This window comes from Equus asinus, chromosome 16 (genome assembly GCF_041296235.1).
Source record: "Equus asinus isolate D_3611 breed Donkey chromosome 16, EquAss-T2T_v2, whole genome shotgun sequence".
Classification (NCBI taxonomy): Eukaryota; Metazoa; Chordata; class Mammalia; order Perissodactyla; family Equidae; genus Equus; species Equus asinus.
Window position 1 is genome coordinate 21,001,972 of NC_091805.1, and position 17,234 is coordinate 21,019,205.

A 17,234-nucleotide genomic window follows, 5' to 3' on the forward strand; every position below is an offset into this window, starting at 1 on the left:
CAAGACTGTGGATAATAGCTCAATTTTTTCAGAGTCAAGTAATATTGAAAATTCATAACTGCTGGTTAATATTAAGATCAAAATTTGTAACCTATTTCAAAATAGTCTTATAGTTTTAGTGCTTTTTCTGGTTAAATGATATGCATAATTATTACATTATACTATATTCTGAAAGTTTTTTTAACCTCAATCTCTGAAAACTTGATTTCTTACAGCCAATTAGGTGAGTATCGTGACAAAGCTTTTGACATAAACTACTGCTAAAGTAATAGAAAGGTGGATCATATGAAGGCAAGTTGTATCGAATGTTATCCTGCATATGCCCATACAGCATTGGGTTACTGACTCTGATCCTCTGGCCCTCGAACTCACAGGAGAGGCATCGTGTGCTCTCTAGAGAACATTAATGGCTCCATTTGCAACTGGAATCCAGAGAACATAGAAGTGATAGGGTGGGCAGTCTGAAAGGGGAGGAACTACCCGGAGCATTCAGAGGCAGCACAAGGAAGGTGCTGTGAGCAATAACCCAAAGGCTGCAAATGTCCATGGGGAGAAAACCCAATAGCAAGAACCCTTAGGAATGACTTTAAGTAAACAGCCACAGACTGCTAAGAGCTGACCATACAGAAGCTAAAAACCTCTGTTCCTTTTGTATTTGAACACCTAGTCTGTGCCAGGCATGTTCTTGGTACTGGAGACACAGCAGTCAACAAGGCAAGGTCCCTGCATCATAGAACTTACACTGAGGTGCAGAAGACAAATAATTAACGAGTAAACAAGTCACTATAACAAAGCAGAGCTAGCTGTACCTATGTTTCCCCTATGCACATTCACGTGGAAAGATCCTATATATTTGATCACACCTTAATACAAGTAGATGAAACACATAACTAGATAAAACAATTGTTTCTCCAGACCAGAATCAAATTCCGTCTGGCCCACGCTTACCGTCAGGGTAAATTTGTAACAGTCAGGGAGCTCCTGATGACGAATAGTCTGCAGATTAATGGCCTTCAGTTTAAACTGCAGCTTCACCATTACGAGTCTAGAAAACAGACGAGACTTTAGTGCAGTGAAAACACATCCACGCGAGCATAAGTTACACTCCCATCTGCGTGCCTCACCTGTGAAAGTCCAGCGTTAAATTGAGTTTATGTTCTTCTAATGTTCCGAGGTGAAAAGATTCATCTGGCTCTACAAAGAAACATTCTGCCACAGAAAGGACCAAAATATAATATGGCACCTAAAGTAAGTAAAACTGCATCTTGAAAGGATAATAGATTTAAGACTACATATTCAGATTCCAGTATTTTCCTGAATTAAGATTTTATAAGCTAGGCATCCATACTACTTGGTTACAATGATTCGCTTGTTTTTAAGATGTTGTAAAGCAACAAATGTTGTTTTATCAGTGGCTCCAACATTTCTGGAGTGGATAGGGATGGAGAAAGATCTGAACTCTCTCTCGTTTAGTCTTCCATAGAATGCTATCTGCCTTCCCGTCTTTAAACCTAAACTTTGAGCCTCTTCTTTCTTTTTAGTGTTCTAACCATAGGTTTGAAGCACTTGGGGTGCCTAAGACAAAATTTTCTAAGTTTAAAGGATCTATTTTTCTTTAAATATTATGTGTTGATAATTTTTCCTCAATAAGCACTCAAAAAAAAAAAAAAAAAAGGAAGACAGTATCTTAGAAGGTTTGCACTAGTTAGTACTGTAATCCTTTACTATCCCTCTCAAAAAAAGTCCCGGTGGATATTGTTAAAAGTATTTGAATACTTGTTTTTTAACTCAACAACCTAAGCTAATGTTTTAGGTACAAATTGCAAATAAAACTTTACTAATAAGAATAAGCTGGGGGCCGGCCTGGTGGCGCAGCAGTTAAGTGCTCACGTTCCACTTCAGTGGCCCGAGGTTCGCCAGTTCGGATCCCGGGTTCGGACATGACACTGCTTGGCACGCCATGCTGTGGTAGGCATCCCACATATAAAGTAGAGGAAGATGGGCATGGATGTTAGCTCAGGGCCAGTCTTCCTCAGCAAAAAAAGAGGAGGATTGGCAGCAGTTAGCTCAGGGCTAATCTTCCTCAAAAAAAAAAAAAAAAAGCATAAGCTGAGCTATTCTAAGTTCTGGCTCTCATTCCGCCCCCAACTTACCCCTAAAGATACTGAATAGTGAAGTGCTATTAAGGGGAGGGAGTTTTATATACATCAAGAATTTGCAAGCATAATGTTTCATAAGGACAATATCTGTCTATTTAACTGCTTCTCCAGCATGAGAGGCAGTCGAATACAATGGCTTAGAGCACAGAAAGGCTGGGTCAAATTTCAGCACTGCCTCTCACTAGCTCCATCACGAGCGGATCACTTCACTTTCTGAGCCATACTTGAGTCTTCTATAAAATGGGCATCATCATAAACTTTGCCTTGTTGGGCTTTTTGGTGTTTGTGTTTTTTCTTTGAAGAACATGAGTTATAGTAAAGTATCTGACACATGATAATTCCTATATAGTTCTTACTATGACCTAATAGCAGAGACTAAATCAATGTTTTTAGAGATGCAATGACTGACTTTACGTATAAATCAAGAGGCTAAAAATAGAAGTTCTAGCTTATAGAAGAATATCACCATTTTCAATTTTTGGATCAATGTCAAAGGTGTCGTTTCCAGGACAGATGTTTCCTTGCTTGTAGAAGTGCTGACAGATTGCCATCGCAGACTGCTCCGTCTCCTTGTTCTCATAAGCATGATTCCCAACTGAGATGTTGCGTAGCTTGAAGTACTTCAACCAAAAAGAGAAACAGAAAATAGGAACACCAGCCAGGGCAGAAGTGAAGCCATGATTTCTCTCCCTCCCTGCCTTTGAGACTGGCAGGTCCCATCTGCCCTCTAGGTGGCGACATTCACGGTGATCTGCAGAGGAAGTTGTGCACCAGGACAGCAGAGGGCAGAGTTTGGGGTTCAAGTCTCATTTCTGTGACCACGGGCAAGTCACAAACTTTCTGAGCTTCTGGTTCCTTATCTGCAAAATTAAAGGCTTAAACCACATAATCTCTGAGGTTCTTTTCTCCTTTAAAGAACTGTGTTCAGGAATGGATTTTTACATTCAGTGTGAATACAAATTTTCTTCCTCTTTGAACTGCTTTCTGCAAGGTCAGAGTTCTGCTTTACTACCATGATATAGTAGGTGGAACATAATTGTTCCAGGCTAACTAGCAAAACTTCTTCTAGGAAATTTTTTTTTAAATCTTTATCTTTGTATGAATGCAGTGTAGTTACTTTTATAGCAATATTCTCCTGTCCCAGTGAATCCTCTAAATAAAACAAAATGTTAATTTTACAAATGAATTTTATGGTACCTTGGAATAACTGTCAACTTGAATTCTTAATGATTTCTATAGATGGAAGACACAAAACTCAGTGTTCCAGAGCTTGCTATGAACAACATTGTTTGGCACAATTGGTGATACAAAGATAGGGATACTGGCATCTGTCTCTTGGAATGAATTTAGTGGGATGGACACATAAATAAACAACTCTCCTAAAAGATGCATGTGAAACATTCTATAATAAATGAAGGAAATCATTTATAATCTGGGCCTATGGGAGGGATTCTGAGCTGGGCCTTGTCGAGGCCACCAATGAGCAGGATGTTACCAGATCTGATTTTTAGTTCTCAGTCCTCATCTAACTCCACTTCTCCATGGTCTTTGCTGCAGGGGACTCCTTTCTCCTTCATGGGATACTTTTTTCACTCAACTTCTGGGACACTGGTTACTTCTCAGTCTCCTTTGCTGAAGCCTCCTCTTGCCAACCTGTACATCTGGGAGCGCCCTTGGATTCAGTCCTAGCCCTCTTATCCACATTCTCTGCTTAAATGGTCTCAACCAGTCCCATGTTTTAAACACCATCTAAATGCTGACCACTTCCCAATTTACACTTCCTGACCTCTCCACTGAATTCCATACACAGATAGCAATCTGCCTACATGACTCCTACGGGGTCTAAGAAGAATCCTAAATGTAAATATGCAAACAGAAAAACCGGCTCCTTCGACAATAATTCCCTTCTCAATAAATGGCTCCATAAGTCGAGAGCTGTTCAGGCCAAAATTTAGGAATGATCCTTTCGTCTCCTTCCCTCACACTCCACTGCCAGTCCATCAGAAAACTCATGCATTACGTTCAAATTATATCCCCAAACTGACTGTTTCTCGTCACCTTCACTGCTATTGCCCTGGTCTACACCACCAGCATCTCACACCTGAAGAAATTAAGCCTCTTAAGTGGTCTTCCTGCTTCCAATCCACCTCTCACCACAGTCTAGACTCCAAACAGAAGTAACTCGAGGACAGTTACAAGGAGTAAGTGAATTGGTGCAGGGAAAGCCCTTAGAACAGGGACACATAAAACACGAACCTGTTCAAGACTCTGTTCTTGCTGTCCTCCTCTCTGGAAGGTTCTTCCTTGAGACAGCCACACGCTGCCTCCCACATTCTTGTCTGCTCTCTCCTCACACTATTCCTGACCACCTCGACTCATTCACTCTGCCTGGCTTTTTTTCACAGTACTTATAACCAACTGACAGATGATATCCTTGTATACTTCATTACTGCCTGTCTCTTCCTCTTGGAATATGATCCTTGACTTGGTCTATCGATTCAGGGCAGTATCCCTGCACAAAAACAACGTGTGAGGGCCAGCCCCGGTGGCCAAGTGGTTAAGTTCAGCACACTCCGCTTCGGTGGCATAGGTTCATTCCCAGGTGCAGGGTTACAACACTTGTCTGTCAGTGGCCCTGCTGCAGAGGCAGCTCACATAAAAAAGAGGGAGATTGGCAACAGATGTTAGCTCAGGGTGAGTCTTCCTCAGCAAAAAGCAAAAAATAAAAAAAAAAAATCTGATACATAACAGATGCTAAATATTTGAGTGAATAAATGATGTTAGCTTTTGCGAATGTACATTACAGTCACTCCCCTACTGAAGGCCCTCTCATGGTTTCCTGTCTCTCCAAGACTAAACCTTAAAGCTCTTTTCCAGGGCCTATAAAGCCTGGAGAGGCCTAGCCTACCCACACGTGCCTCCTTTGCATTTCCTTAAACATACTAAATGTTTTCAGGCCTCCAGAGGCTTTGCAGTTGCTACCCTTCAGCCTAGAATACTCTTCCCCAGGCTTCAGTCCTCAGAGAGCCCTTTTCTGACCACCCTGAGGTCACTGGGTATTAAGCTACATTATTTTACTTCATTGCAATTATCACTATCTGAAATCAAATGATTTCAGTTAAACTTGTTTAAAATCCATCTCCTCGAATAGAATGTAGGCTCCACAGGGCAAGGAATTCCTCAAGTCCTCTGCTCTAACACCTGCACTTAGAACATAGGAGGCACCGAGGAGGTGCTCAAATATTTGTCAAACTAATGGTGAGGTAAGAAATTAGTATATGGCTCTGCATTCACTAGAGATAATCTATGCACAGTGAGATGGGGAAAGGCTAGGACAGAATATGTGATTACGGCCACAAGCTTTCTGTTAGCACTGGGATTGAGAAAGTGAGCCAGAAATCTATGGGAATGGAAGTAAGCGGCATAAGCTAAATAGCGTAATGGCTGACACGTAGGGGGGAAATAGTATAACGCGGGAGATGTTCATTTTGAGATTTTTGTTTTCTATTCAAGGAAAGAAGTGTATTAAGTCTCTCTAAAACTACTCTGAGCCAAATTGGTAGTTTTATATTGGGGGGCAGGAAGGGGGATAGATAGTCCATTACGTGGAAAAGAAGGTAAAAGATATTAAGTGTGGTAAGGCACCAAGTAGACCAGCCCAGTGTGCCTGGAATGTGGGGTGTATAACGGGAGGTAAAGCTGGAAAGGCCAACAGGGGTCAAGAAGGAGAGTCACACCTGTATGGGGCCCTGGAACCTTTCTGAGTGCCCACTATCTCCACAAGAACTACCTAAAGATCTGAACCTCTTGACCACAGAAACTTGAGTGTCTTAAACCTTGTAAGAGCTTGACACACAAAAGATCTGGGGCACAGGGCTGGGGTACCTGTGACCATTATAAGCTATGCCATGGCCAGACTCCCTTGCTGTCCTAAGAAGGCTCTTTGTGGAGGTCTGAGCACCTGCAAGAGCTGGGTGGGCTGGGGCACGTGGCAGAGCCGTGTCCAGCTAAAGGGCAGCACTGAAGCCTGAGCCAGAGGACCTTGGGACATGAATGTGGTGTGGGTCCATGGCAAGAAGGCAGGTGACCCGTGGGACTGACCAATCGGGCACCTAAGTGGCTGTGGCCTCTGTGAGTCTTTAATCGGGCTGGGCAACTGTCCCCTTTTGCCTCTGCAGCCCTGCCTTGAGAGAAGGAGTTTTTCACACAGATTCATGGGTCCAGGTCATCTTATGGGGGACAATAAAAATACACATTAACGGTCCTTACCTGAGTGATGTGGCACCCAGAGTAAAGCAGATTCAAACCCATTGCTCCTTGACTACAGATTGCTTGTTTGTAGTCCTTCTGTGACCACTTGATCCTAACACATAAAATGAGCCTTTTAGGCTCATTCATTCATTCACAAACATCTGAGTGCCTGTATGTACCTCTGCCTTCATGGAATAAACGTACCAAAAGCTGTGTCTCTGAACACTGTTTGCACACGCACACACACACACACACACACATATATATATACTGAGGAGTATTATGCAATCATGTCTGTGATTTTAGGTGAATTCTTTAGAAAGCAGCCAAAGAGTAGTAGGGCAGATGGCTGAGGAAGAAAGGAAGCCATCCAGAAGTAGGAATTTAAAGACTACACATGAGCTTCAAGAGTAAATGATTCCAAGACCCTGAGGTCTTTAAATCTAACTGACCAGAAAGATAAACAGGTCTGGGAGCAGATGGGGAGAGAACGTGGACCTGCTTTGGACGGGCTTGTTCTGAGGCGCCGGACAGCTGGCTGGCACACAGCAGTGTGAGCAGCTGTTTCAGAGTCACTTCGCCTTGGTGACGGCTGAGGCTGTGCAGTGGAGGAAATGCTGCAACAAGAGGACAAACCTTTGAGGACTGCCCAAATTTAAGGGGCTGGCGAAAGAAAGGAACCCAGTAAAGATGTCCCGAAAATGATTGAGGAAAGCCAGGACATAGGGTGAAAATAAAATAACTAGGTCTTTGACATTCAAATATATAATCATATATAATAAAGAGAAAGTGGTGCTGTTATAACCAGTGTTGGCTCAGGATGAGCCATAGAGATTATCCAGTTAGACCACAGCTTGGGGCTAAACCCTTCAGGATAACTAGTTAGTCATGGAAATACATCAAAGGGCTGAGAAGGCACTGTCTTATCTGTGAGTTCCCCTAGGTGACTATCACTTCAACTATCAAGGGATTTCCTTACAGCAAAAAAAATCCTTCTTTAATATCAGTCTGTTTCGTCCCTTTTCATTTCTCTGGAATCGTGTCGAATAACTGACCTCATTAACCACAGAAACTGAAGATATTCATGAAAATCATGATCAAGATACTTTTTACCTTCAGCTAAAAATGCCTGAAAAAATGTCCAAAAAACCTAACTACCAATTTGGTTCAGAGTAGCTTTAGAGACACTTAATATGCTTAAAACAAAAATCTCAAAACTGACTGTCTCCAGCATTATACTATTTTTTCCCTTTTCAAATTGTAGGACATAATTCTCTTTAACAATGTATGCAGCTTACTTCTATTACTATAGATTTCTGGCCAATTTTCACAATCTGAATGCTAACAGAAAGCTTTGGTATTTATCCTAGCGGTTTACTATCTCACTGTGCATAGATTGTCTCTAGATAATGAAGCCACAATTGTGCTATAATAATTTTTTGAAGAAGAGTTGTCATAATTTTGAAATGTGGTCTGCAAGCTAACCCAGGTTGGAAATATTGACTTTGAAAACACTTTCAATGATACCTACAAAACAAGAGATTTAGGATCTCAGGAAAGTACTGTTTATAGCAAAAACGAACTGATTAGAAACTCAGAATAGGAATTTGACTCATCTGTATGAAAAAGGAGCTTACTCTTTTTTTGGCAGTTAATCAATGTTACAATAAAATCATTGTCATGCATGACACAAAGGCCTTACTATTTTTTAAATGAACTTTCAGGTCTTGGTTACTATATATACTCTGCAAACTTAATATTCTCATTATTTGTTAAGGGCCCCCGAAAGTATAAACTCTGAAGACCTAATGACTACTTACAACCAGGGTCATGGGTAATAATTTTAAATCTTGAGGCTTCCATGCCAAGCCCTAGCTTTGATTCTTCTCATTAAGTCTTTAAAGTTTCTGTCTCTCTGTTACTAAACAAAGGCTTTTCTCAATTTCTAGTTTTGTAAAAGTTTGTTGGCAATATTTTTAAAAAACAATTTTAAAATGGTTTTATACACGTTATTACAGAAATGTCCACCCTTTTACACATGAATGTCGGTTTCTGTTATATACATTGCCAACAATTTTCCAGTTTGTTCTTTCTCCCGAGTAAGGAATGAACGTGCTTGATTTACCTGGTTCACCGCGAAGGTGATCTGGTCGTATACGTCACTTTGTGTGTACACTGCATATGTGTCATCCATGCCGTCCACATAACCTTTCAGGAAGAGGTGTTTGAATGCAATAGTGTTCTCTTCCTTGAAAGTTACCACCATCTGGTTACTTAGCCCAAATGTGACCAGCTTAAAAGAAAAAGTAAGAAGGTGAAAAAGCAATGAAATACAGGTCTCCATATAATGATCAATTTATCTATCCAAAGTCTAATTGATCCCAAATACATTCAACAGAAATTAAACTTTTGGTAGCTGTGAATTAATTTCTTCTTAACGATAAGATGTGTTTCCAGTTTGAAAATGAGAGAAAGTGGCTTTGCATGTTTTCAACATTTATTTTCACGTATGATGTCACTTATGACATTGCCTCCACCATTAAAAGCTCTAGGAGTTCACAAAAGCAAAGTCACTTTGGCTAGAGAAATGGGAAGGTTTCCTTAAGGAAATAGTATGATAGAAAGCCTGAAGTATGTGCATCGCTTGGGCAGGGGGCATCTGACGAGCACGGGGGAACGGTGGAGTAGAACTTGGCACTTTGAGGGGCCACGAGGACACCAGCATAACAATCAGAGGAACAGCAGGAAAAAAACGCGAGCAGAAAAAGTGGGGGCAGATGGTACAGGGGCTTGAACAGCATGTGGAAGAGTGTAAAATGAATTCCATGAGACATCAAGAAGGGCACGAAACAGGTACACAACACAATGTAAGAAATACCGTTAGTCTAAGCTCTTCAAACACTATTCCTAGGTCTAATTACCAAAACTGTGACAATAAGACGACAAGTAAAAATATCCTTTCCACTCATCCCTAAATTAAAGAATATTTATAATATATCCTTAATATTCAGGCAAGATTGACCCCAGAGTTTAACGTGAAACTCAGTGGTTCACACACACAAAAGTTGTCTAACTGCACTGCTGACCTATTAACATAAGATCGTTCAATCATACCCCAAACGTTACTGTACTCTGAGTCTCTCTTTCACCTTCTCTTCCCTCCCAAGATGCCTCAATCTCTCTCACTCTTGCTTTTGATCTCGCTCTCTCATACACAGACACACACACATATGCTGTGAATTTAGAACATACACTCTAATTTAGACCCCAGAGTGAGGCAGGGTGAATTTCATATGGAAAAGGGGAACAACACTGAGCACCTATGTGCCCTACGTTATTCCAGGAATTTTCCTCATACTAATTCCACAGTATAGTTCCTAATATACCCATTTTACAGATGAGTACATAAAGGCTCAGAGAAGTTAAATAATTTTTTAAAGTCACATCACTAGCAAGTGTATAGTAAGAATTTGAACCCAAGTCTAACAGACTCAATCAAGCTCTATCCACCCTACCATGCTAATAATCCAGGCTCAGATCAGGAAAAAAGAGGGAGGAGACAAATTTTTTCCCATCACCTCCCCTTGTGATGTATGCTTTGCACCCTACCCACGTAATCAGTCTCTACCTAACTCAATTCCCATTTCCTAAGAGCCTCTTAAAGCTAAGTATCCTATTTAAATCTCAATAAGATGACAGCTTGATATTTCATGGATTTTACATCTATTGAAGCTGATGACCACAAAGTCTTGGCCAATTCATTCAAATACAGGAGTACCTCCCACAGGCCAGCCCTGAGCTAAGTAGTGAGAATACAATGAGAAGACTACAGGCTCTGCCCTCAAAGCCTAGTGGCAGACAGGAGAACCAATGGCAGAGAAAGACCTGTGATAATTCAGATCCTGAGCCAGGTAGTGGGAAAAGGGAAACTTTTAGTACGGCGCCTAATGTCACAGACATCCTTCTTTTGCTGCTGCAAGCACAAAATCTCCAACTTAACAGAAAGACTACCTTTTTTTTTCCTTGAAAAGAGGAAATCTGTCACCAAATCACCCTCATTTGCTCAATTACAAAGTTGTCTTTATGTATTTTTGCTTGATTTCTCAGATATAAATTAAGGAAACATCACAATTAAGAAATCCTCAGTTCCTTTTGAATCTTAATTAAGTGCCTTTTACTCACTTATTCCTAACAGGCTTAAACATCTTAAACCATTGGTCAATTTTCCTCTTGATCACCCTAGGAAATCAGGAAGATTAGATGAGCTCCCTAAAAGATTAAGGAGTAATTAAGAACATAAGTTTTAGACAGAATAAATCTGCGTTTGAAGCTCACTTCCACTCTTCTTTTCCTGCCTATGACAGGTTATTTTACTCCACTAAGCTTCAGTGTTCTCATCCGTGAAATGGGGGGACCACTACCCACCTCTGATTTGTTTTAAGAATTGAACTTGATGATGCCTGTAACATGTTTAGCCCAAAACACAGCAAACACTCAAGAGGTACCTATCATTCTAAGTAGAAAATATCCACATTCAACTGATATAGGCTTTTCTCCCTACTCATCAGAAACAGTACAGATAAATTTTTCACTATCGTGACACACTGTATTATCATCTGAAAGTTAAGAATTTCAATTCCAACTTGCCAAATATTATACCGAGAATTGAACATCCGTTTTCGTGGTGATAGAGAGAGAGCATTGGCCTCTAAGGTCTTGATTCCACCAGTGACTAGCCATGCGGCTTTTTAAAAACTCTATAAACATCAGTTTCTTCTTCTGTAAAATGAAGGACGCTAGTGTTTATCCAATAGGAGTGTTGATGGAATTAAATGAAGTACTGTCCTGGAACAACAGAGTAATCACTCGAATATTGGTTTCCTTAAGACAACATCTAGCATCAGAGAGAGGCAGGAATTCTGCCAACTTCACGTGAGTATAGAGATTGTCTTAGCTTCTAACACTCTTTCTCAATAACATTTTGTTCTCAATAATCAGTTAAGATTAGTAATTTCAGGGCTGGCCCCGTGGCTGAGTGGTTAAGTTCGCACGCTCCGCTGTAGGCGGCCCAGTGTTTTGTTGGTTCGAATCCTGGGCGCGGACATGGCACTGCTCATCAAACCACACTGAGGCAGTGTCCCATATGCCACAACTAGAAGGCCCACAATGAAGAATATACAACTACGTACTGGGGGGCTTTGGGGAGAAAAAGGAAAAAACAAAAATTTTTTAAAAAAAAAGATTAGTAATTTCAGAGTTTTTAAAAAAAAAATTCTCCTTGAATAATCAAACATGCATTTTTCCACCAAGTTAAGAAGAGAAAGTATTGATAAAAAATAAACTGATCACATCTATTTTTCCTATTAAAATCTGCTTGTATTTTTGCCCTTTTGCTTTTAACAAGAGATAGTTACTCTCACCAGCAGGAAATCCTATCTTCACAAGAGTAAAGCATAACTAGTGTATATAAAGGTCACAAAATATAGTCTCCCCAAACAATGTTAAGAGAAGTCAAGGAAAGGAAATTCAAAAAGCCCTAAAATGAAGCCTCACATTTCACTACCTAATGCCACTCCTTTTTAGTTAACCTACCTTCTCCTGCTGCAGGTCTGCCATGATTACAGGGCTGTGAGAATCAGGACTTGCTTAACAGAAACCCCTGAAGTTTCCAATGAGGGAGAAATTCCCAGGAAACTAACTAGGAAGAAAAAGAATCCTCTGGTTGGGTAACAGCTTGTTTCCATTTCTGATTTAGAAACCTTCAGCTAAACCTCTCTATTGGAAGCCAAATAATAAAATGTTCTTTTCCTGAAAACTAATTACATGATATGACTAAAATTATAACTTAATGAAAGATGAGAAGGAAAAAAGTAAGAAGAAATCTCCAAAGTCTTCTTTTACAAATATTGAAAAGAGAAGGGTTTAAGATTGTATGTTTCCTTATTCATTGTTCTCTATTATGCATACAGTTAAAAGTCATAAATAAACCACTGTCCATAGTCCTCTTTGTTAATAAAAGAGGACTTCACTAAACTCACCATCTGAGATGCTTACCTGAATAGTCACCATTACAATTTTTAGAATTTGTATGCTAAGTTTCCACGGTTTTCTACCTCGAGCCCAGAACTTTTCACAAGGATTCATGAAAAAAAACTTGAGTTTACGCCGCATCTGGTCTTCTAACAGAAGCTTCTCAGAGGGAGTCGTATGCTGGTTACAAGTGCAGGCATTCTCGTCTTCACAGGAGCTGCAGCTACTTATAACAACGTCAAGATTTGACATCTCTAGGGGAAAAAAAATGTTTCCATTCTGTAAGTAAAGGCACAAATCCACATTCTTAGTTATAGCAGGATAGTTGAAGAAGCTGAAACAAAAGGTCTGGTTTCAAATAAGCACCATTGTTCTAAACTGCACTTTAGACATCCACAGATCAATTAGAATGTAACACATCACTTTTCTTTTTGTTTCAGTTACTAAGTCACCCAGTTGAGAGTTACCAAATTCAAGGGCTGCTTCTATCAGTAAAAGATTATATGTGCATATAGAGTATGTATATGCTTTCTGCCTCATTCAGTAATAGATACAGTTAGAGCATGGTGACGTGAAAGGCCAGGGAAGGGTTTCAGAGGGTAGGGGGACCCTGAAATTATGTGCAAAATTTTGTGTATATGTGGATATGGCCATTTTTCCTGGGGAGATACTTAAAGTTTCATCAGAATATCGAAAAAAGTTTAAAAGCACTAAGTCGAAGGTAGCAGATGTGGTGTAGAGAAACAAGATATGATTCTACTGAGCATTAAGTAAGAATGCAAATAAAGCCCTTGCCTAGGGTCTAACACCGAGCAAGCAGCCTCAGTTTCCGTACAGCCCAGCAGACAGATAGCTTCCTAAACAGCCAACAAGGTTCTTAAGGGGCAGTGTGAGCCTCAGGCGACTCGACTGTTCTACAAAGGGAAACGCAGCAGCTCAATTTAAGTCCAAATCCCAATCAGCCATGCCACTTGCATTTGCTTTTCACTGAAGGCCTTATATTTATGTAGCACATTTTACTTTTCAAAGTACTTCATACCTATTATTTGTTTTGTCCCTTTGAAAAGGATGGGGCTGATTTTATTGTCTTCATAGTCAGCTTTTCCAAAATGGCACAGAAGTCACTCCAGAAGCTGGGACCTATCTTGGATTTTCCCTCAGATTAACATTAGTATTATGGAAACCTGTTCAACATAAAATACCCCAGACCACTGGGACCAATACAGTTCTTCCATCGAGACTAGAAAGGCTGGCTCTGTTTGAAATTTTTACAGTAACTTCCAATTGCAGATCAATGGGGGGAAATTGAAACCATATTAATACAATATCTAACAAGTCACTGTTTAGGTACCACGCTGCTTTCCAAGAATAGTACCTCACATTGGGCTCTGACTCAAACATTCTTAGCAAACCCATCATCTCCAAACAATAGACATTGGCTATAAAAGCTAGCCATGGGAAAAGTTTTTAAATGCTTGATTAATGAAAAGATTATTAAGGATGTTGCTGAGTCAATAAAGCATAAAAGATATTTACAATAGCATATGTAATACCTTGAATTAATGAAATGAAACAATTATGAAATAATGAAATGAAATAAATACGACAGAACTTATTAAAGCGTGGCTCAAGGCTGGCCTGGTGGCACAGCAGTTCAGTTCACACGTTCTGCTTCGGAGGCCCGGATGCGGACAGGGCACCTCTTGGCAAGCCATGCTGTGGCAGACATCCCACATATAAAGTAGAAGAAGATGGGCACAGATGTTAGCTCAGGGCCAGTCTTCCTCAGCAAAAAGAGGAGGATTGGCCGTGAATGTTAGCACAGGGCTAATCTTCCTCAAAAAAAAATTAAAATTAAAAAACCCCACAAATATTAAAAAAATAAAATAAAATAAAGTGTGGCTCATGTATGTGTTAAAATGCCTGTCAAAGCATGAGTACAATAACTCTTAGGTAAAGACATAAGGGAGAGAAAAAAGTTCTCAATCTCTTAGACTTTTCACTCAAGAACGCTTTATTTCCTTCTTCAAAAAGGTATGCTATTTTAACCAGCATTTAAAGAGACTTTATCTATGGGATTTAAATTAAAAATGATTTTTGTTCACTGAAATTCGCATATGAACACCAAGATAATAATGAAGCAGTTACTTATCAAGCACGTTGATGAATTACAAGTTTGAGGTCACATGAAGCCCTTTCTATTTTGGTCAAGGGAAAATTAAACTTTAAACAAAGCAGCCACACACCGTGTAACAGTAACCCACGGGAACAAAGAGAAAACGAGCCAACCACAATTAATTTATTCAACGCATCGCGCCAAGTTGTCCCGGAACCAAGACATTTCATTCACAAGGAATGGCCGCTCAACTCGCTGCAAACGTTAGCTTTACCGCGTCACAGAAGCCCTTCCGAGGTGGCACTTTAAAAACTGCCACCTGTCCAGACCCCCAGCCGCGGAAGGAGTGCTCCCCAGCTCCACGCCCCCACCCCCACCCAGCGGAGCGCCGCGCAGGGTGCAGTGTGCAGGGCCGGGGGAGAGTCTCTCCGAGGTATTAGGCGTGCTCTTAGAATCTACAAACTAACACACAGACGTTATTTATTCCTGACGAAGAGAGGCTTGATTGGATTGAGGCGCAGAAAATTAGAGAAAACCGGGGAATGTGTGTAAATAGTAAAAGCCTCACAGTCGACAAAAGTAACGCAACTCAGTTTCTTCAGAAGCGCTTTCTCATCAAACACAAAACTTCAGTCTCTTTTTCTTTCTTTTCCTTTTGTTTAAAACAAAACGAGCCTTCAGACTGACTTTGCGCTCTCAGGATCGGACGCGGGGAGCCGCGGGGAGCGCTGCGCGGTCACCCGGAGCGCGGCCCGCAGCAGCGCGCCCTCCTCCCCGCCGTGCGCCCCAGCTCCTTAGACGACCCGGGCGGGCGGGGGCTGCTGTCGCCCAGCGCAGGGACCCTGGCTCTGGCTCCCATTTCCATCCGCCCCCCACGCGCCTAATACAGGCACACTCCGAGTCCAGAGAGGCTGGCTGTGCAACTTCCAGACCATCTCGAGCCCCGGCCACACCCAAACGACCGCCCCGTCCCCAGGCCTCCCAAGGCGAGACTCTGGTCCGCCGGCGACTTTCTGCTCTCGGATCCCTGCCTCCCGGCCGCCACAGTTCGGGTCCAGGCTAACCGGGGCGCGGGCACGCCGACCTGGGGGGCACGCCAGGGGCCACCACTGACCTTGCCCGGGCGGCCGTGCGGGCGCTGTGCGGAACTGCTGCAGCTCATGCCCTGCGCCCACCTGTGTCCCTTCCATGGTGCCTTCGGCCTGGGGCCGGACCCTACCGCTCTGTCACCGACGGCTCGTGACATCTCGGTCCCTCCCTGGGTTCCCACGACACCTGATACCTGCGGGCAGTGCGGGGCTTGACTCACCTGCGGCCCGAGGCGCGCGGAGGGAGCGCCCAGCAGGGACAACTGGACAAGCCGCGGGAGCAGCGTCAGCGGGCCGGCGGGGGGCGTCAGGTCTTCGCAGCTGCAGGGGGCCGCGGCATGTCAGCGCGCCGCTCTAGAAGCCTCTGAGGCTCGGCTCAGTCCAGAGTCCAACGTGATCCCGCGGCCGCGAGTCGCCGCCCGTGGCATCCTCCCTCCTGCGGCCGCTTTAACTCGTGACCCCTCTCTCCATTGCTCTGCTCCCTTCCACGCCCCTTCTGGGGCCTTCTATCAGGATAAGTAGGGTGAAGGAGGCCATCTGCAAGAGCCCAACACTGTCGCGTTCTCTGGGCACCCCAGCCCTTTCCAGTCCTCCCTGTCGCCATAAACAACCCGCACAACCTCACTCGCGTTTTCTCCGGTTGCTCGGGTGCTGCCGAGCAGTGAGGTGCAAGTGCGTGGGCTCCAGGCTTCAGACCTGAACAGTGGCCACCCCTCCTGGCCCACTCCTCTCTCGTGGTTACAGACGTGAGGATGGATGTCAGGTGCCCCGCCGCGTGTGGGTGCTCAGGCCTCGCTAGCTGCCGTCCATTCCGATTTTTGTACACAGGAGAAATCATGAAGTGTAAGACTTTTCAAGTCTGCGCCTTGTACCCTCCCTAGGCCTTCCAGTTTTGCAGAATTGCTATGAGCTTAGTCAACTGTTGACTAGGCTCTTCTCTAGACTGCGTGCTGGGACAGAGAGAGTCCTGGAAAGCTCTTAGAAGTGTAACCGGAAACATGTGAGGTAGTGACAAAGCTTCTCTGCTTGACCTAACTTCAGTCAGTCTCCCAAACCTTCTCCCAGGCCTATGTTCCTTGTAAAATCCGATTTTAGCAAGACCCCTGCTAAGTCACTTTAACTAGAACCCCCACCCTCAGTATCTGATCATCTTCAATATCTGATCATCCTCAATTATCTGATGGGGTTCCTCATCCACCACCCTCCCCCAGGTGGTGTCTGATCATCCCGGCCTATTTTCAGCAAGAATCCTGTTAGGTCAGTTTAGCCAGAACTCCCCTTAACCCTGTTGTTTTTTCTTAGTCATTTTCCAGCCACTGATCCTTACCCTGCTCCTGGGCTGTAAATTCGCACTTGCCCATGCTGCATCCAGAGTTAAGCTGCATCTCTCTCCTACTGTCCAATCCCATTGCAGTGGTTCCTATAACTATCCTCATGGTCCTGAATAAAGTCTACCTTACCCCGTCTTTAACAAGTGTCATTGAATATTTTTTCTTTAAGAGTAGATCTCCAACCATAACCTATTTCTTCATGATTTTTTAAAATTAAATCTTAGCTTACTCCTTATCAGGAATAGATCAGGAGCTTTGA

The 17,234-nt window shown here is 42.6% G+C and overlaps 1 protein-coding gene across 1 annotated transcript in view; it reads right to left on the reverse strand.

Annotated features, from left to right (window-relative positions):
- MCOLN3 (mucolipin TRP cation channel 3) overlaps nucleotides 1-16,010 on the reverse strand; it is a 31,326-nt gene extending 15,316 nt beyond the window's left edge. The window contains exons 1-6 of the mRNA XM_014830135.3: nucleotides 15,866-16,010; nucleotides 12,465-12,694; nucleotides 8,536-8,703; nucleotides 2,626-2,779; nucleotides 1,125-1,209; nucleotides 949-1,045 (exon numbers count right to left, since the gene is read on the reverse strand). Of these exons, the coding sequence (XP_014685621.1) occupies nucleotides 949-1,045; nucleotides 1,125-1,209; nucleotides 2,626-2,779; nucleotides 8,536-8,703; nucleotides 12,465-12,692 (732 nt within the window). The 5' untranslated portion in view covers nucleotides 12,693-12,694; nucleotides 15,866-16,010. The remainder of the gene's footprint in view (nucleotides 1-948; nucleotides 1,046-1,124; nucleotides 1,210-2,625; nucleotides 2,780-8,535; nucleotides 8,704-12,464; nucleotides 12,695-15,865) is intronic.
- Between the last annotated feature and the right edge of the window lie 1,224 nt (nucleotides 16,011-17,234).